Source organism: Sparus aurata, chromosome 10, assembly GCF_900880675.1.
Source record: "Sparus aurata chromosome 10, fSpaAur1.1, whole genome shotgun sequence".
NCBI lineage: Eukaryota > Metazoa > Chordata > Actinopteri > Spariformes > Sparidae > Sparus > Sparus aurata.
The window spans coordinates 16,288,758-16,306,166 of NC_044196.1; the positions used below are offsets into that span (position 1 = coordinate 16,288,758).

A 17,409-nucleotide genomic window follows, 5' to 3' on the forward strand; every position below is an offset into this window, starting at 1 on the left:
TAAATAAAAAAGCATTTATTCTTTTATTTATACTTTTATTTATTTATTTATACATTTATTTCAGCATTTATTTATTCATTCATTTATTTAGGTATTTATTTATTTATGCATTTAATTATTTATACATTTATTTATTCATTTCAGCATTTATTTATGTATTTATTTATGTATTTATTCATGCATTTATGCATTTATGCATTTATTTATACTTATGTCAGGTTTGGTCCTCCGCAGTCAAGAATGAAGAATGAAGAATCTGTTTTTGATGAAGCAAATTCATCACAGCCAAAGTTTAAACATTGTTGAAACCTGTAATGAGCCGTGAGATGTGAGAGAGCTGGAGAGAATTCTTCATGAACAATCTCTGATCAGATTGAAATCTTTAACCATTGATCTAAATATGTTTATTCAGATATGATATGTTATAGATTGTACTCTTCAAACTTTAAGTGGCTTATTTTCACAGGCTAACTATAGCAGCAGGCTGTCAGGGCTGTAAACTCTAATCACAATCATTTTTTAATTGCATTCATAGAAAAACTTTTATTTTTTTTATTCCTGTTTTACAAGCTAACCACAGCACCAGGCTGTCAGTTCAGTAAACTCTAATCACAAAGATCGAACATTTTTAACAATATTCATAGATAAGAACTTTAAAGATATTGTCATCAAACCAGTGTACGGTGTCAGTTGTATTTCTGTCTCCATTAAAACACTGGTCAGTGTTCTAACACTGACCAGAGTGATGTATTTACATGATATTTGTGACATGTTTGGAATGATCTTTTTAACGTTTTGGTTCCGTTGGAAAAAAAATGCATCTTTACATATGAACAGTCAATAAAACCCTCTCAAAAACTATTTAATATGTTTTCACTTGGTAAAGTAATTAATTTATGAATGGTGCAGTGGGATAATTAAAACAACTTTATAGAAAACCCTAACATGTTAAAGGGAAAGTTCAAACAGGATCTACTCTGGGAGTCAGGGGAATTTCCCAGTCCACAAAACATTTCTAGAGCTTCACAATAAAACAGGGTGGCCGCGTTCTCCACTAAACAACTGAAGCAGATGGGGACTTGTCTTAAAACATAAAAAACAACCCAAAAAACTGACTTTAAAACTAGTGACAAGAAACATAGAATGGCTCCAAACAGCTCGTCCAGAGTGACCTAAGTCACCTGAAGCCCAAGTGGATTTGGAATGACGTTATTTTCTCCCTTCATTACAACCAAAATCTTCACTCTAACTACTACGTCAGAAGCATTAGTGCACACCAGTTTAACTTTGCATGGAGGGCGTAAATCACCGTCTGCTTCAGTTGTTTTGAGAATACTGTGACGTTGTTTTGCTGTGAATCTCCAGAAAGGTTTTGTGGACTACGAAACTTCATCTGACTTTCCATCAGCTTGGAGGCGAGATACTAATGTCAGAATTTTCATCTTTAGGTGAGCACTTCCTTTCAGAAACAAAGCACCACGGGATGTTTGTGATGTCAATGATGTACTGCACAGTACCTGCCTTGCATCATCTTCTCGCCAAATGTCTGTGGACTACAAAAACTTTGCCCGACTTTCCATCAGCAATGGGGGCGAGTAGATAAAGACTGAATTTTCTTTTTTGGGTTAACTTTCCCTTTAACTTCAAATGTGAACTGACCCGAGTGGACTGTGCACGGAAAAAGTGGGATTTTACACAATATATACAATGGTTTGACAAAAAAAGTTCCGCTTGTAACCTTACAAACACTGTCCTTAGCCTTCTCTCTGATCTCTTCCTCTGTCATGTTTCCTGATGACTGTCTAATAGAGCTGAAACGATTACTTGAGTAACTTGAATAATTCGATTACAAAAAATGGTCGAAGCAAAATCTTTGCCACGAGGCTCCGTTTAAATCCTATCACCTGCGTTATGTGGCCTGCTTAGCTCAGGGATCATTTTTCCACACAGACTGTTATTGCGGACACACACCACTATGTTCAGAATTGAGTTGGCGCGATGGTGGAGAGCCGAGAAACAGTCCATAAAAAGACAGAGACTGTCCAAAGTTTGGGATCATTTCACACATAAAAAAGAAGATAACAAAGTGCAATGTGTCTAGTGCAAAGCAGAACTGGAGTACCACAACAGCACGTCAACAATGATTCAACATCTGAATTGAAAGCATAGTTGTTAGCACCAGCTCACCAAGCGTCGCCCGACACAAGGTAAGGTAAACATTGATGTTAGCTAATTTAACGTAGCCTACCATCACTAGTTAGAACGTATGGTATTTGTAGAGGCTGTAGCCTGATGTCGGTATGACCAGATAGCATGTTAAGACGTGGAAACTAATTTGTGTTAAATTGCAAGACAATTGCACACACACACACACTCATCTTGTCTATCAGTCTCCCTCACGCACAGGTTCACACACAAACAAACAAACAAACAAACACACTCTCTCTCTCTCACACACACACACACACACACACACACACACACACACACTCACACAGCCCTACCTACCTCATCTAGGTACCTCTGGAAGTTTGTTTTGTGATTACAGCTACTAAGGCCAAATGGCCTTTGTAGCTGTAAACAGCTGAAACAAAAAATCTGAATATCATGTAATTATTTCAACTTAAAAGGTGAAAACTGATATATTATATAGACTCATTACATGCTAAGTGAGATATTTCAAGCCTTTATTTGTTATACTTTTGATGATTATGGCTTACAGCTTATGAAAACCCCAAATTCAAAATCACAGAAATTTTGAATATTGTGAAAAGGTTCAATATTGTATATTGTCAAAGTGTCACACTCTAAGCAGCTAATTAATCCAAAACACCTACAAAGGGATGTTCTCAAAGTGCTGTAGCAAAGCACTTTAATCGAAAGTTAAAGTGAAACTCTCGCCAAAAAGCAACCAAGGCTTTATTTGTGATTGAATATGAGTCAAACCTTCGTGTAAAAGCATAATTACGACCAAAGAGGCACTTTTAAGATTTACCATAGTTTCGTTTTCGGGCGAGCTAATTTTCAATGGGAGTGCTAGGAGAAAATTAGCGCTAGCATCAAAATTGCTATTTTTAAAACACTAAGAAGGCTCGACACAACATGAAACTTTGCTCGCAGTACCACCAGGGTCTCTACACATGAACACGAGCACTGTGAACATTGTTTATGTACACAGAGTTTGCTAAAAAGAAGGTTTTTGGACAACTCACATTAGCAGTAGCAACTCCAGCGCGCTGCCGTCATGGCAGACAAAAAGTGTTGATCCCTGAGTACTACCTAACAGGCAGGCTTGAGGAGCGGTCCACCATTACTCTCCTGCCTGTCAGGTCGCTCTCAGGATTGACACTTTTTGCCTGCCATGACGGTAGCGTCGTATTTATGCATTTACACGAAGGTTTGACTCATATTCAATTACAAATGAAGCCTTGGTTGCTTTTTGGCGAGAGTTTAACGTTAAGTGGAAGAGAAAAATGTGAAAGAAAAAGGTGCACAAGCAGCAGAGATGGATCCTGGACATGGGCTTCAAATGTCGTATTCCTCTTGTCAAGCCTCTCCTGAACAACAAACGTCAGACGTCAGAAGCGTCTTACCTGGGCTAAAGAAAAAAAGGAACTGGTCTTTTCTGATTAGAGAAAATGTTGCATCTTATTTGGAAACCAAGGTCTCAGAGTCTGGAGGAAGATTGGAGAATGGAGAGGCACACAATCCACGATGCTTGAAGTTCAGTGTGAAGTTTCAACAGTCTGTGTTGATTTGGGGAGCCATGTCATCTGCTGGTGTCATCACTGTGCTTTATGAAGTCCAGAGTCAACGCAGCCGTCTACCAGGACATTTTAGAGCACTTCATGCTTCCTTCAGCAGACAAGCTTTATGGAGAAGCTGACTTCATTTTCCAGCAGGAATTGGCACCTTCCCACACTGCCAAAAGTACCAAAACCTAGTTCAATGACCATGAGGTGACTGCGCTTGATTGGCCAGCAAACATTGCCAAGAGACAGATGACAGAGGTGAGAACGAACAATGCAGAGGAGCTGAAGGCCGCTATTGAAGCATCCTGGTCTGCCATAACACCTCAGCAGTGCCACAGGCTGATAGCATCCATGCTACCCTGCACTGAGGCAGTAATTCATGCAAAAGGGGCCCAAACCAAGCACTGAGCCCATATGCATGATTATCCTTTTCAGAGTGCCAACATTTCTGTGTTTTTAATCCTTTTTTTAATTGATTTCATATATAATACTTTTGCTACATTTTTTATTCTTACATTTTTGTTCATTCTTTATTCTCAAATGGGTTGTTGCAGGATATTTGATCCTTTTTCTTTTGTGTCTTAAGAAGACAAAACTAAGGCCAAATAGCCTTTAGATGTATTTCATAGTTTTACATGTTATACATGTTCCACAGTAAGTTGACATTACCGTGTTGTTATTTGTTTCTGCAATATTAGTTGACACTTAAATGCACTAAATGGCTAAGTTACATAGATGGGCTTAGTTTTGGAGCCAAGAGTTGGAGTGGGAATAGATACCTGTATGTTTTTTTCAGGAATAAAAAAACAATTGCTTGGTCTATTTAACAGGCCTGTTATGGAGAGAATTTTGTTCCTTTATTATTCGATCAAACAGAATAGATTTGAAAACAAAAAAGAGATTTGAGGGCAAAAAAGAGTAAGTGGCAATCAAATGTTTTTTTTTTTGAGATCGAAACAGAACAAGTTGCAATTGAAAAAAAAAATATGAGAGAACATTTTTCTTCAACTTCAATCAAAACTAATGTTTGTAAGTAAAAACATACGACTATTTTGGCGCTGCTAGCTAGCTGCTTTATAGCGAGTGTTTGTGGGCTGCCGCGGTCTTCTCCGTCCGCCCATCCCCCGGCTGACAGTAGTGTTGTGTAAGAACCGTGACGTTTTGGCACCGCGAGTACCATGCAACACTAAATGTTTAAATCACAGCCCTACGTTGGATACGCCTCCCTGTAATTCACTCACTCATTAGGCTACTCTGCTCAGGCTGTGACTAGCAGAGACAACCCTGTTGCTGCTAATCAGTGTGCTTGCAGCAGCAGGGCATTATAATACATTACTTGTTGTTGTTGTTGTTGTGAATGTACGACAGGCTGTAGCCAACAATATATAGCGCAATTCATTACATATGGGAAACGTTTCAAGAGCGACAGGCTTGCCTCCAAGCAGCACAGCACAAGGGAATGCGGAAGACGTAGCTGATGCTGGAGCCAGGTCAAGTCAACCAATAGAAACTCTTCTCTCATCCACCAGCGTAGGCCCCGCCCATCAAGTGCAGTTGAATTTGCAAGCAAAACTTTAGAATTTGCAAGCAAAGAGGACTGATTTGCAAACAAAACTTTATGACTCACAAGCAAAGAGGACTGATTTATAAGCAAAATAGTCATATGTTTTTACTTACAAACATTAGTTTTGATCGAAGTTGAAGAAATATGTTCTCTCTTATTTTTTTTATCAATTGCAACTTGTTCTGTTTCGATCTCAAAAAAAAAAAATGTCATTGCCACTTACTCTTTTTTGCTCTCAAATCTCTTTTTTGGTTTCAAATCTATTCTATTTGATTGAATAATAAAGGAACAAAATTCTCTCCATAGCCTGTCATTTTCGTTATGCTTTGTTTGTTGTTTAATGATGCAAAATTATTTTATAGTAGATTACTCGATTAATCGATGGGATAACCAGTAGAAGACGCCACTCGAAAATATTCGATAGCTGCAGCCCTACTGTCTAATGCTCCGAATGCCTTTGCAGCTGTTGCATTGACCAACTTTGCTAATGGTTTCATTTTTGATCATTTTTTAAAAAGAATGAATACACCCATCACTACTACACCCAAGAAAGTCCCTAGCAATTCACCTATTCCAACACTTTTCAGTCTGCTCAAGAGCCAGTCAAAAACTCTGACCTTAGCCTCCTCTCTGACCTCTACCTCTGTCATGTTTCCTGCTGACTGTCTAATATTTTCCACCTCTTGCTGTATTTTTTCCTCCACTTCTTGCAGCATCTCATTGGTGTAGCAGCCTCCATTGTTTTCCGTCACCATCTTGTCTATCGTCTTGAGCAGCTCCTCCACCTGGAACTGGTTGCTCCTGTATTCATTCATTGGTTTGTCTTTCCAGTATTTATTGTCAATGACGTGGCACCGTCCTCCACACTTCTTCACCAGATCATCCAGTGGCTTATTCTCAGACACCAACTTCTCAATCGTCCCTCCCTCGGGGAGCTGGTCACCATGAGTGAAGAGAACTGTGGCATATTTTAAAGCTTCTTCAGAAAAGTACTCTTGTATTTTGTTGATGACTTCCTGCTCCTGTTCTGTGAATTTCTCCACTTTGAGCACAATGAGAAAAGCATGAGGCCCAGGAGCACACTCTGTGATACACCTCACTATCTCAGGCTTCAGCTCCTCTTCAGACCTGTCTGTGTCAAAGAAACCAGGAGTGTCGATCAGAGTGATGCTTCTTCCACTGACGGACTTGGTTTCTGATTGGCATTCTTTTGTTCCAGATTTTAAATTGTGGTAGATCTTGAATGCATCTCCTCCAAATATGGTGTTAGCCAGGCTGCTTTTCCCAGCTCCAGTTTTTCCAAAGACGGCAATTCTCACTGTGTATGACACTGAAAGAAAATAATGTCCATCATTAATATTTTACACTTGTGTTTAATATAAATACACAAAATAATGTTACTTGCAGATGATGATGTATCACTGTTGAGTCAAAAGTCAAATCAGTTAAAGTCAAAGAAATCATGACACCTGTATGACAAGTGGAGCAGTGCATTGCCTCCCTGTTGAGGAGAGGAAAATCCCCAAACTAACACCAGCTGATTAGCTGACTGAGGGCACCTGCCTGCAGTCTTTCAGCAGGATCACTCAGCACTCCAGTGTGGATTCAGACAACAGAGGAGTTCAGGACTGTTCAGCTTGGGTCAAACCATGAAGGAGCTACTGGTATGGATGAACCGAAATTATATTGATAAGAAATGTTTGTTTTGTTGCTGAAAGCAGAAGTTTGGTTTTTTGCATGATTAGGATAGACAGCAAGCCTATTCATGTTGAGCAGCAGTGAAGCAGCCTGCTGGGTTTTGTTTGTCTCTTTGCTGTTACAAATTGATGTCATGCTTCAATGTCAACGATAATTAAGAAATAATATTTGATGACTGATAAATTAGACGTACATAGTTATCAAATATTGTAAAGATTAAATTAATAATAATTATAATTTGAATAATAAATTACTTTAAAAATGACTAAAACATTTAAGATATGTGTTTGTTTGAAAGTAATGATGGTTGTACATTTCTGTTTCTGTTTTAAGGTTTTCAACCTAATAGCTCCTCCAATAAGAAAATAAAATTGAGAAGAGGAAAAGAGTTGTCCTATTGAATCTTTTATGGTTGGCCAGGCCATTTTTCAAGTATGGGCAGAAGCTGAGCAGAGTAAACCACAGGATAACTTGTCAATACTGTTCGTAGGAAATTCAAGCATTTTTTTTTTTTAAAGTGCAACGAAATTATCTGTCGTGTCTCCCAGCTTTAGTTATGATGGCAAGAACACAAGAAGTCATTTGCAAAATGTCTGTCATGCCTGCGTTTGTTTACTTTTCTCTTTGTAAAACTGCAGCACATTGAGCAGTAAAGTGTTCACTGTGAAAGAAAGGCAATTTTGGTCAATATTTGAAGCTTCCATTTCACCACAGAGGGTCAAAATAAAACATCTGAAGATAAATAGTCTGAATTTTAAACATTGGAGCCAGAGGTAGACATGCACAAAAACAATCCATACACAGCTTCCTGAATATAAATTGGTATTTATGAAGAATAATGTGAGGTGAGAATATGAAGATCTCATGCATGGGCTTCTTTAGACCAGGCCTGCAGAGATTTATCGAGCCTACTTTGGGTGATATCATAAGAAGGACATTGATACAGGTTCAGAGGTAATCTAAAACCAAAACTGTGTTTCATGGTTGTTTGTCAGATTTACTGATTGACTGGCAGCAGTTGCACTTCAGTCAATGGCTCATTTGCAAACATGATTAAATTTGGACTTCTACTACTACAACTTGGATCCTGTTTATGCTCGGAGAGGCTTCTTCAGTTCTTGAATGCGAGGTGAAACGTGTTCAAAAAGCAGAAACACGTCCAGATGCCTACGATACGTCAGTCAGAATTACCACGACCTGGATGACCGAGAACCGTCATCAACATGTTTCTATTTGGTTTAGTAAATTATGAAGTCGCCGGCAGAATTCATTTCTTGTTGCGTCTTTTGGGTTAAATTATTTTGCTTTTACTCTGCAGAAAAACACACCTCCTGATGGAAAATGTAATTCATTATATTCTCTTTGGTACTTCAAAATTTGCTGACTTGTTGGGACAATGGCACAAACATGCTTTTGATTTAAAATTGGTCACTTTTTACCTGACACTGTTTCTTCTGCACCTCCTCCTTCAACCTCAGGGCGTGTGTCTTCTTTTGGCATCCTTTGGTTTCCAGCTGACTGGCTGTCACACTCTTTCTTGATTACTTTTTTACCTGCTCCCATGAAAATACCTGTTAATCTGATCAAACCCTTATAAACTCCGCCCACTACTGTACCCAAGAAAGTCCTTAGTGATGCACCTGTTCCAACATCTGCCAAGAGCCTGTCAAAAACTCTGGCCTTAGCCTTCTCTCTGATCTCTTCCTCTGTCATGATTCCTGCTGACTGTCTAATATTTTCCTCCTCCTGTTTAATCATTTGCTCCACTTCTTGCAGCATCTCATTGGTGTAGCAACCTCCATTGTTTCCCATCACCATCTTGTCTATCGTCTTGAGCAGCTCCTCCACCTGGAACTGGTTGCTCCTGTATTCATTCTTTGTTTTATCTTTCCAGTATTTATTGTCGACAACGTGGCACCGTCCTCCACACTTCTTCACCAGGTCATCCAGAGGCTTAACTTCTCTGACCAGTTCTTCAATTGTCTCTCCTTCAGGAAGCTCGTCACCATGAGTGAAGACGACGGTGGCGTAATTGAAAGCTTCTTCAGAGAAGTATTTGTGTATTGTGTCGATGACAACCTGCTCCAGCTCTGTGAATCTCTCCACTTTGAGCACAATGAGAAAAGCATGAGGCCCAGGAGCACACTCTGTCATACACCTCGCTATCTCCTCATCAGTCTCCTCCTCAGATCTGTCTGTGTCAAAGAGATCAGGAGTGTCGACCAGAGTGATGCTTCTTCCATTGATAGATCTGGTTTCTGCTTGACATTTTCTTGTTGCAGTTTTTAAACTGTGGTAGCTCTTGAACGCATCTTCTCCAAATATGGTGTTAGCCAGGCTGCTTTTCCCGGCTCCAGGTTTTCCAAAGATGGCCATTCTTATTGTGTTCGACACTGAAAGAAAATAATGTCCACCATTAATATTGTACAATTGCTTTTCAGTGATTTTCATGTGTAAGAAGATACACGTGCTAAACAAGCTAAATTACTAAAGTTTTCATTGGTCAAAAACCACAGCTACCAACAAGTCATGATACCATATCATCATGATATATAGTGTTTTAAATTAATACATTTTATCATTATAACAAGTTTTACTTTTTACTTGAAGTCCTTCTATAGTGAAATGTACTACAGCCCTGAGTACAGGCTTCTTCTTGCAGCTTGTGCGTTACAAGCGCTACACTATTTACAGTGACTGCGAGAAAAGTAGAGTGTTATAAATGCACAAAATAATGTTACTTGCAGATAATTATAATTCAGCATTGTCGATACCGTTCGTAGAAATTCAAGCATTTTTTTTTTAAAAGTGCAAGGAAATTATCTGTTGTGTCTCCCAGCTTTAGTAATGATGGCAAGAACACAAGAAGTCATATGCAAAATGTCCGATCTGCCTGCATATGTTTACTTTCCTCTTTGTAATACTGAAGCATATTGAGCAGTAAAGTGTTCACTGTGAAAGAAAGGCGCTTTTGGTCAATATTTGAAGCTTCCATTTCACCACAGAGGGTGAAAATAAAGCATCTGAAGATAAATAGTCTGAATTTTAAACAGAGGAGCCAGAGGTAGACATGCACAAAAACAATCCATACACAGCTTCCTGAATATAAATTGGTATTTATGAAGAATAATGTGAGTTGAGAATATCAATTTCTCATGCATGGGCTTCTTTAGACCAGGCCTGCAGAGATTTATCGAGCCTACTATGGGTGATATCATAAGGAGGACATTGATACAGGTTCAGAGGTAATCTAAAACCAAAACTGTGTTTTATGGTTGTTTGTCAGATTTACTGATTGACTGGCAGCAGTTGCACTTCAGTCAATGGCTCATTTGCAAACATGATTAAATTTGGACTTCTACTACTACAACTTGGATCCTGTTTATGCTCGAAGAGGCTTCTTCAGTTCTTGAATGCGAGGTGAAACGTGTTCAAAAAGCAGAAACACGTCCAGATGCCTACGATACGTCAGTCAGAATTACCACGACCTGGATGACCGAGAACCGTCATCAACATGTTTCTATTTGGTTTGGTAAATTATGAAGTCGCTGGCAGAATTAATTTCTTGTTGCGTCTTTTGGGTTAAATTCTTTTGCTTTTACTTTGCAGAACAACGCACCTCCTAATGGAAAATGTAATTAATAATATTCTCTTTAATTCTCTTTGGTTCTTCAAAATTTGCTGACTTGTTGGAACAATGGCACAAAGATGCTTTTGATTTAAAATTGGTCACTTTTTACCTGACACTGTTTCTTGTGCACCTCCTCCTTCAACCTCAGGGCGTGTGTCTTCTTTTAGCATCCTTTGGTTCCCAGCTGACTGGCTGTCAGACTCATTCTTGATTACTTTTTCACCTGCTCCCATGAAAATACCTGTTAATCTGATCAAACCCTTATAAACGCCGCCCACTACTGCACCCAAGAAAGTCCCTTGTGAGGTACCTGTTCCAACACCTGCCAAGAACCTGTCAAAAACTCTGACCTTAGCCTCCTCTCTGATCTCTTCCTCTGTCATGATTCCTGCTGACTGTCTAATTTTTTCCTCCTCCTGTTTTATCATTTGCTCCGCTGCTTGCAGCATCTTATTGGTGTAGCAACCTCCATTGTTTCCCATCACCATCTTGTCTATCGTCTTGAGCAGCTCCTCCACCTGGAACTGGTTGCTCCTGTATTCATTCTTTGTTTTATCTTTCCAGTATTTATTGTCGACAACGTGGCACCGTCCTCCACACTTCTTCACCAGGTCATCCAGAGGCTTAACTTCTCTGAACAGTTCTTCAATTGTCTCTCCTTCAGGGAGATCGTCACCATGAGTGAAGACGACAGCAGCATATTTGAAAGCTTCTTCAGGGAAGTATTCTTGTATTTTGTTGATGACAACCTCCTCCAGCTCTGTGAATCTCTCCACCCTGAGCACAATGAGAAAAGCATGAAGCCCAGGAGCACACTCTGTGATACAGCTCACTATCTCAGGCTTCATCTCCTCCTCAGATATGTCTGTGTCAAAGAGACCAGGAGTGTCGATCAGAGTGATGCTTCTTTCATCGACAGATCTGGTTTCTGCTTGACATTTACTTGTTCCTGACTTGAAAGTGCGGTCGACCTTGAATACATCTTCTCCAAATATGGTGTTAGCCAGGCTGCTTTTCCCAGCTCCAGTTCTTCCAATGAAGGCAATTCGCTTTGTGTTTGACACTGAACGAAAATAACGTCCACAATTTTACAAGATACAAGTGCTGAACAAATTAAATTACAGAGATTTGTATTGGTCAACATTCACAGCTATATAGCTATGTGGCTATAGCTACATGATACCATTTCTTCATGATATATAGTTTTAAAAATTAAAACATTTAATTTTTTAACATTATTTAAAATAGCAATAATGATTTGGATACAATTTGTTATTACTTTTTACTTGAGGTCCTTCTAAAGTGAAATGTACTACAGAGTACAGGCTTCTTCCTGCAGCTTGTGTGTTTCAAGCGCCACCCTGTGGTGTTCAGAGGCTGATGCTCTAAAGGACTACAGTTTGTGCTGGTACATAAAATATTCAGATTTCTTAAAATGAATTAATTTAAAGTGTCAAAGCATTTGCAGCCAGCTGATGCTAATGCTGCTTGCTTTAGATACATGATATAGCACATTCTTTTGGAGCAGTAAACAGGCAGTTTCACTGGAACTACTTGAGGAGCTCCAGAGGTGTCTGGATATCAAAATGTTATTCACTCTGCAGCCAATCACAATCAAGTATTCACCCAGACCATGGTACACTATTCAGTGTCTGATGTATGATGAGTCAGAGAACGATCCAACATTTAGCTTTCTTTCTTATTTTCCCTTTTTTTTTTGTACTTAACAATGTCTTTTCTTGTCTTTTAGAGGACAACAGGTAACCATATCTCACAGTCCACACTGTCAGTCAGTGCGTTTACATGACACTCAAGAAAACCGAATTACTGCATTAGTCTGACTATGAACGGATCTTTAAGATGCATGTATACACCTTAGTCTGACTAAAGTCGGACCGGATCGGATTTCTCATAGTCGAATTACACCACGTAGATTATTCGATTGAAAGTCGCATTAACTCCTGCATGTATACGTTTCCATCGGATCGGATTTTGCGTTCTGCGCAGGCGCGAGATTTTTCCCCGGGGCCGTGAGCCGGAAGTAGACGGACGGCGATGGCGGTGGCGGCGGCGGCTTTCCTCCGAAATCACACAAGAAAGAGCGCCAGAGTGCACCTAGTTTGTGTAATTATCATGTACACCATATACGAAGTGTACAAAGATGTAGCTTCGTCTCGCTCTTCGTACGCCATCTTTCTTGAATGCCGAGGCAGCTGGTGACGTCAAGAGGTCAGCCGGAGGTGCGCCGTTAACACTAGTTGAAATGGGTACAGCGCCACCTAGCGTACCGGGGTATGACATGCTTACGGCCAGTAATTCGATTTTCTCACTGGCATGTATACTCGGATAATTGCAGTTGTCCGATTGAGCAGCATAGTCGAAATATGGCTGTAATCTGACTAAGCTGTGCATGTAAACGCACTGAGTGTAGAAAACAGTGCATGATGACAGTCACCTGAATCAACTACATCTGTGCCCCTACGTTTCCAGTTGTCTTTGACACCTCAACATATTTCAGCCAGTCATTTCATCTCCTTATAAGGTGATGGAGCGAACATTACATACCTTGTGTCAAAGCTATTGGAAGGTATTGTAAAGAAATTCTGAATTTTCATGATGAATATTCATAAAAAATAGAAGAAGAAAAATGTGGTAAAAAAAAAAAAGCAACAACAAAAAAACAAGTGTGTATTATTCGTCCCACTTAATACAATTTAGAATTGATCTGTAGTCACTGGGTCACACGACATGAACTCTAATGAAAAAAAAAAAAAACATGCCATTGTTTTTTCAAAATATTTCTGCAAAATCAATATATTACAAAAAATAAGTGTGCTACATCAACTCAGTTAATTATTATTTTTTTAATCGAACTTTTCACTGGTATCATCCAGTCAGCATGAAGAAACATTGTTTTTTATCTAAATCAGACAAACAGTAGGGTAATTTATCGACGGTCCCTTAATCAGCCTGCAGCGCTGGGTGTCTCACACACAGATCAGTGTTCAGGGTCGGCAACAGGGAAACATTACATTTTAACAGATGAACTAAATGCAAAAATCGGAGGAAAATATGACGCATTTTAAATGTCCGACAGCCCATCACTCACACGCCCTTCGTCGTTGAAAACAAATCATTTCCTCGTAGTTTTTATCGTGACAGATCTATTCATAGCTCGTAATTTCTCTTCTTAGTCATGGAAAAAAGTTGACGATCGTTTGTCATTTTTGTTTTTAATTAACGCAATGAACACTGTTGTGAAGGACTGTGGTGACACTACACTGCGTAACAGTGGATTTGTGGCCCATGTTCACTTTCCGGTTCTGCAGGGTAGCTGCTGTTGTTTTGTTGTTGCTCGATGTTATGGAGTTTGTAAAGTAGAGATCAGATCACATTTAATCTGCTCTACTTTACCCCTTACCTATCCACTAGATCGACGTCTATGCACGATAGCATCTATTTACACATTTTGTAAAACAAACAAACCATGACTGAGAAAGATAACTTACCGTCCATGTTTTCAAATGTTAAGTGTTTGTCGGCTCAAAGTAAAAGTATCAAAAAAGTGAAGTGTAAACTTCTCCCTGTCCTGTAACACGCCCATGGACAAACACATGTCACCTTAAACCTTATTTGGTACTTGGCTGGCAGGATTTCCAAATGCGTCACTTTGGCAGAAAACTATATGTATCACATCTGCAAAAACCACGAGATCACTTTTACATGAATGTTTTAACTATAATGCTAACCAGCTGCTGCTTCTACGGCAGTGATTTGTCTTTCTATCAGATGCAGTATTTGTTAAACCAAGCACAGCTCCTGCTTCACATTCACTTGTTAACCACACAGTAGGTTGTTTTATCAGCACATGAAGGGAACATTCTCTGGACTGTTTACATATTAGCTCTGAGTTCAAAAACCACTGACTGTGAGTATGTTTCAGTAAACACATTTACTCCCCCTTAAAAGACGTTAAAAACAAGCTGGCAGTCATTAAGAAACAAGACATTGAAAAAATTTCAAAGAAGCTAAAAAAGAAGAAGAATAAAAGACACAGTTCAGTTTAAAGACTTCAAATTCTGTCAGTGAAAGGCAGTGGCAAACTATGGAAGCCCTGGAGGGCAAATGTGAATATGTAAATAGAACAGGTCTCTACACCCCTTTTCCTCTTTAAAGGCAGATTTTCCTTATCCCACACCATCATATGCTCTGAAGACACGAGTATCTTCCAACAGCAGGTGGAGCTACAGGCACAGAAACTAAAAATAAAAATGGGCTTCTGACACTGGAGTAGAGCATATTTCTATCATGAGGACTGGGAAATAAAAATAAAAAACACAGTTTGAACACCAGAGGGGAGCAATATCAAGCCGTTCACATACTGGAGTTATGAATTGAACCACCAAACTGAGCCTCCTCACATATTCCTCAGTCTTTACACAAGTTTAGTTTGAGCCCAGGCCTGCCAGTCAGGGATGAACTCCTCATTAATGATTGAAATAGCAGCTTTCTCCTCATTTGTTTGTCATTTAAACCATACATGATGCTTTGACAACCACGCAAAATTACATGACACCATATTTCAAGACTTCGGTTAAGACTGGGTGCTGGACAACTTCTTCACCACAAGCTGTTCAGACTTTTATGATGTTTTATTACACAGTCTCAGTTTAATACAGATGCCTCTGAATGAGCAAAAGAGATCATCAGCGAGAACATTGACATTATATAGTTATTCTTGACGCCTGTTACTGGGTCTGAAGTCTGGTGGTACACGACTGAAATAAAACGTTGTTCTCTGTTGTACCGGGAGCACGCCAAAATAAACAAAAACATAAAAGTTTCTTGCAGCAGCTTTGAGTTTAGACTGCTTTGTGTCAAAGAATCTGATGAGATCTCCACTTAGATAATTCTGTTAAGATCTACTCTGGACAGTCGGGTGAAGTTTCAGAGTCCACAAAACATTTCTGGAGCTTCACAATAAAAACGAATGTCAGCATTCTCCACTAAACAACTGAAGCAGATGGAACTCGTCTTAAAGCATAAACAAACAACCCAAAAAATGCCTTTAAAACTTAAGAAAACCATTGACAAAAAATATAGAATGGCTCCAAACAGCTCATCCAGAGTGATCAAGACCTCTGAGGCCCAAATTGATTTGGAAAGACATTATTTACTCCCTTTATTAAAGCCAAAATGTTCACTTCACAACTACTACACTAGAAGCATAAGTGCACACAAGTTCGACTTTGCATGGAGGGTGTAAATTCACCGTCTGCTTCAGTTGTTTAGGAGAGAACTGTGACGCCGTTTTGCTGTGAAGCTCCAGAAAGGATTTGTGGACTACGAAACTTCACCCACCTTTCCATCAGCGTGGAGGCAAGATAATAATGACAGAATTTTCATCTTTAAGTGAGGATTTCCTTATAGAAACAAAGCTGCAACTGTCTCAGAGACAGATTAATTGATGTATTTATTGTGTATGTTTCTGTTATAAGTGTATCATCATCTAAGTTCACAAAGTCCCTGAAAATGATAATAAATGTGTCTAAAAGGTGCATAAACACATCTGTTTAAGAATATATTGTAATGTAATGTAATGTAACGACAGTTTAGTTGAGTAGCATTTTAGGAAATGTGATGTCAAATCATGAGGTCGCTTCTGTGGTATTATGGGTCAGAACAGCGCGGTTGTGAATGGAGAAGAAGCAACTCCAGAGTAAAGTTATTCTACGTCATTCTCTATATATTTAATTCTTATGTGTAACATTGTGTGAAATGTGCACTGAAAAAGTGGGATTTTACTCAATGGTGTGACAAAAACAAGTTCAGCTTGTATTTGTGTTAAAAGAAAAAAAAGTCAACACACTGGAACACAGGTGAACAGCAGGAGAGAAGTTATTTTTAAGGGGGAATGAATGTGTTTACTCTATCTGAGGAACAATTATCATAACCTGATAAAGATTACTTACCGTCCATGTTTTCAAATGTTAAGTGTCTGTCGGCTCAAAGTAAAAGTATCAAAAAAGTCAAGTGTAAACTTCTCCCTGTCCTGTCACACGCCCATAGACAAACACATGTCACCTTAAACCTTATTTGGTACTTGGCTGGCAGGATTTCCAAATGCGTCACTTTGGCAGAAAACTATATTTATCACATCTGCAAAAACCATGAGATCACTTTTACATGAATGTTTTAACTAATTCTAACCAGTTTCTGTTTCTACAGGAGTGATTTGTCTTTCTATCAGAGGCAGTCTTTGTCAAACCAAGCACAGCTCCTGCTTCACATTCACTTGTTAACCACACAGTAGGTTGTTTTATCAGCACATGAAGGGAACATTCTCTGGACTGTTTACATATTAGCTCTGAGTTCAAAAACCGCTGACTGTGAGTATGTTTCCTTTGACAAGGCTTAATCAGGTTATGACGATTGTTCCTCACATACAGTAAACACATTTACTCCCCCTTAAAGACAGTAAGAACAAGCAGGCAGTCATTAAGAAACAAGACATTGAAACAAGTTAAAAGAAGCTAAAATAGAAGAAGAATAAAAGACACAGTTCAGTTTAAAGACTTCAAATTCCGTTAATGAAAGGCAGTTGCAAACTATGGAAGCCCTGGAGGGCAAGGAAGACTTTTTTTTTTCATATGTAAATAGAACAGGTCTCTACACCTCTTTTCCTCTTTAAAGGCAGATTTACATAAAGTAAATGGTGTAAAGTAAAGTCTTGTCAAGCAAATATACTCACTGTCAGCAGTTTT

At 39.0% G+C, this 17,409-nt stretch overlaps 2 protein-coding genes across 2 annotated transcripts in view; both read right to left on the reverse strand.

Moving 5' to 3' along the window:
• The window catches only part of LOC115590499 (GTPase IMAP family member 7-like), a 28,554-nt gene extending 11,911 nt beyond the window's left edge, over positions 1-16,643 (reverse strand). Inside the window, exon 1 of the mRNA XM_030431881.1 lies at positions 16,618-16,643. The gene's annotated coding sequence lies outside the window, so the exon portion shown is untranslated. The remainder of the gene's footprint in view (positions 1-16,617) is intronic.
• Positions 5,474-14,200, reverse strand: LOC115590495 (uncharacterized). The gene is made up of 4 exons (XM_030431872.1): positions 14,155-14,200; positions 10,755-11,708; positions 8,454-9,407; positions 5,474-6,646 (listed from the first exon to the last, which is right to left on the reverse strand). Exons 1-4 carry the CDS (start codon positions 14,159-14,161, stop codon positions 5,820-5,822), a joined length of 2,742 nt encoding a protein of 913 aa, XP_030287732.1. The 5' UTR covers positions 14,162-14,200; the 3' UTR covers positions 5,474-5,819.
• Positions 16,644-17,409: the final 766 nt, after the last annotated feature.

Bases quoted from the DNA above. Each gene is read 5' to 3' on its own strand.
- LOC115590495 (XM_030431872.1), bottom strand. The intron at 9,408-10,754 runs GTAAAAAGTGAC...ATTTTCTTTCAG, and splicing joins TGCACAAGAAACAGTGTCAG to TGTCGAACACAATAAGAATG. The intron at 6,647-8,453 runs GTAAAAAGTGAC...ATTTTCTTTCAG, and splicing joins TGCAGAAGAAACAGTGTCAG to TGTCATACACAGTGAGAATT.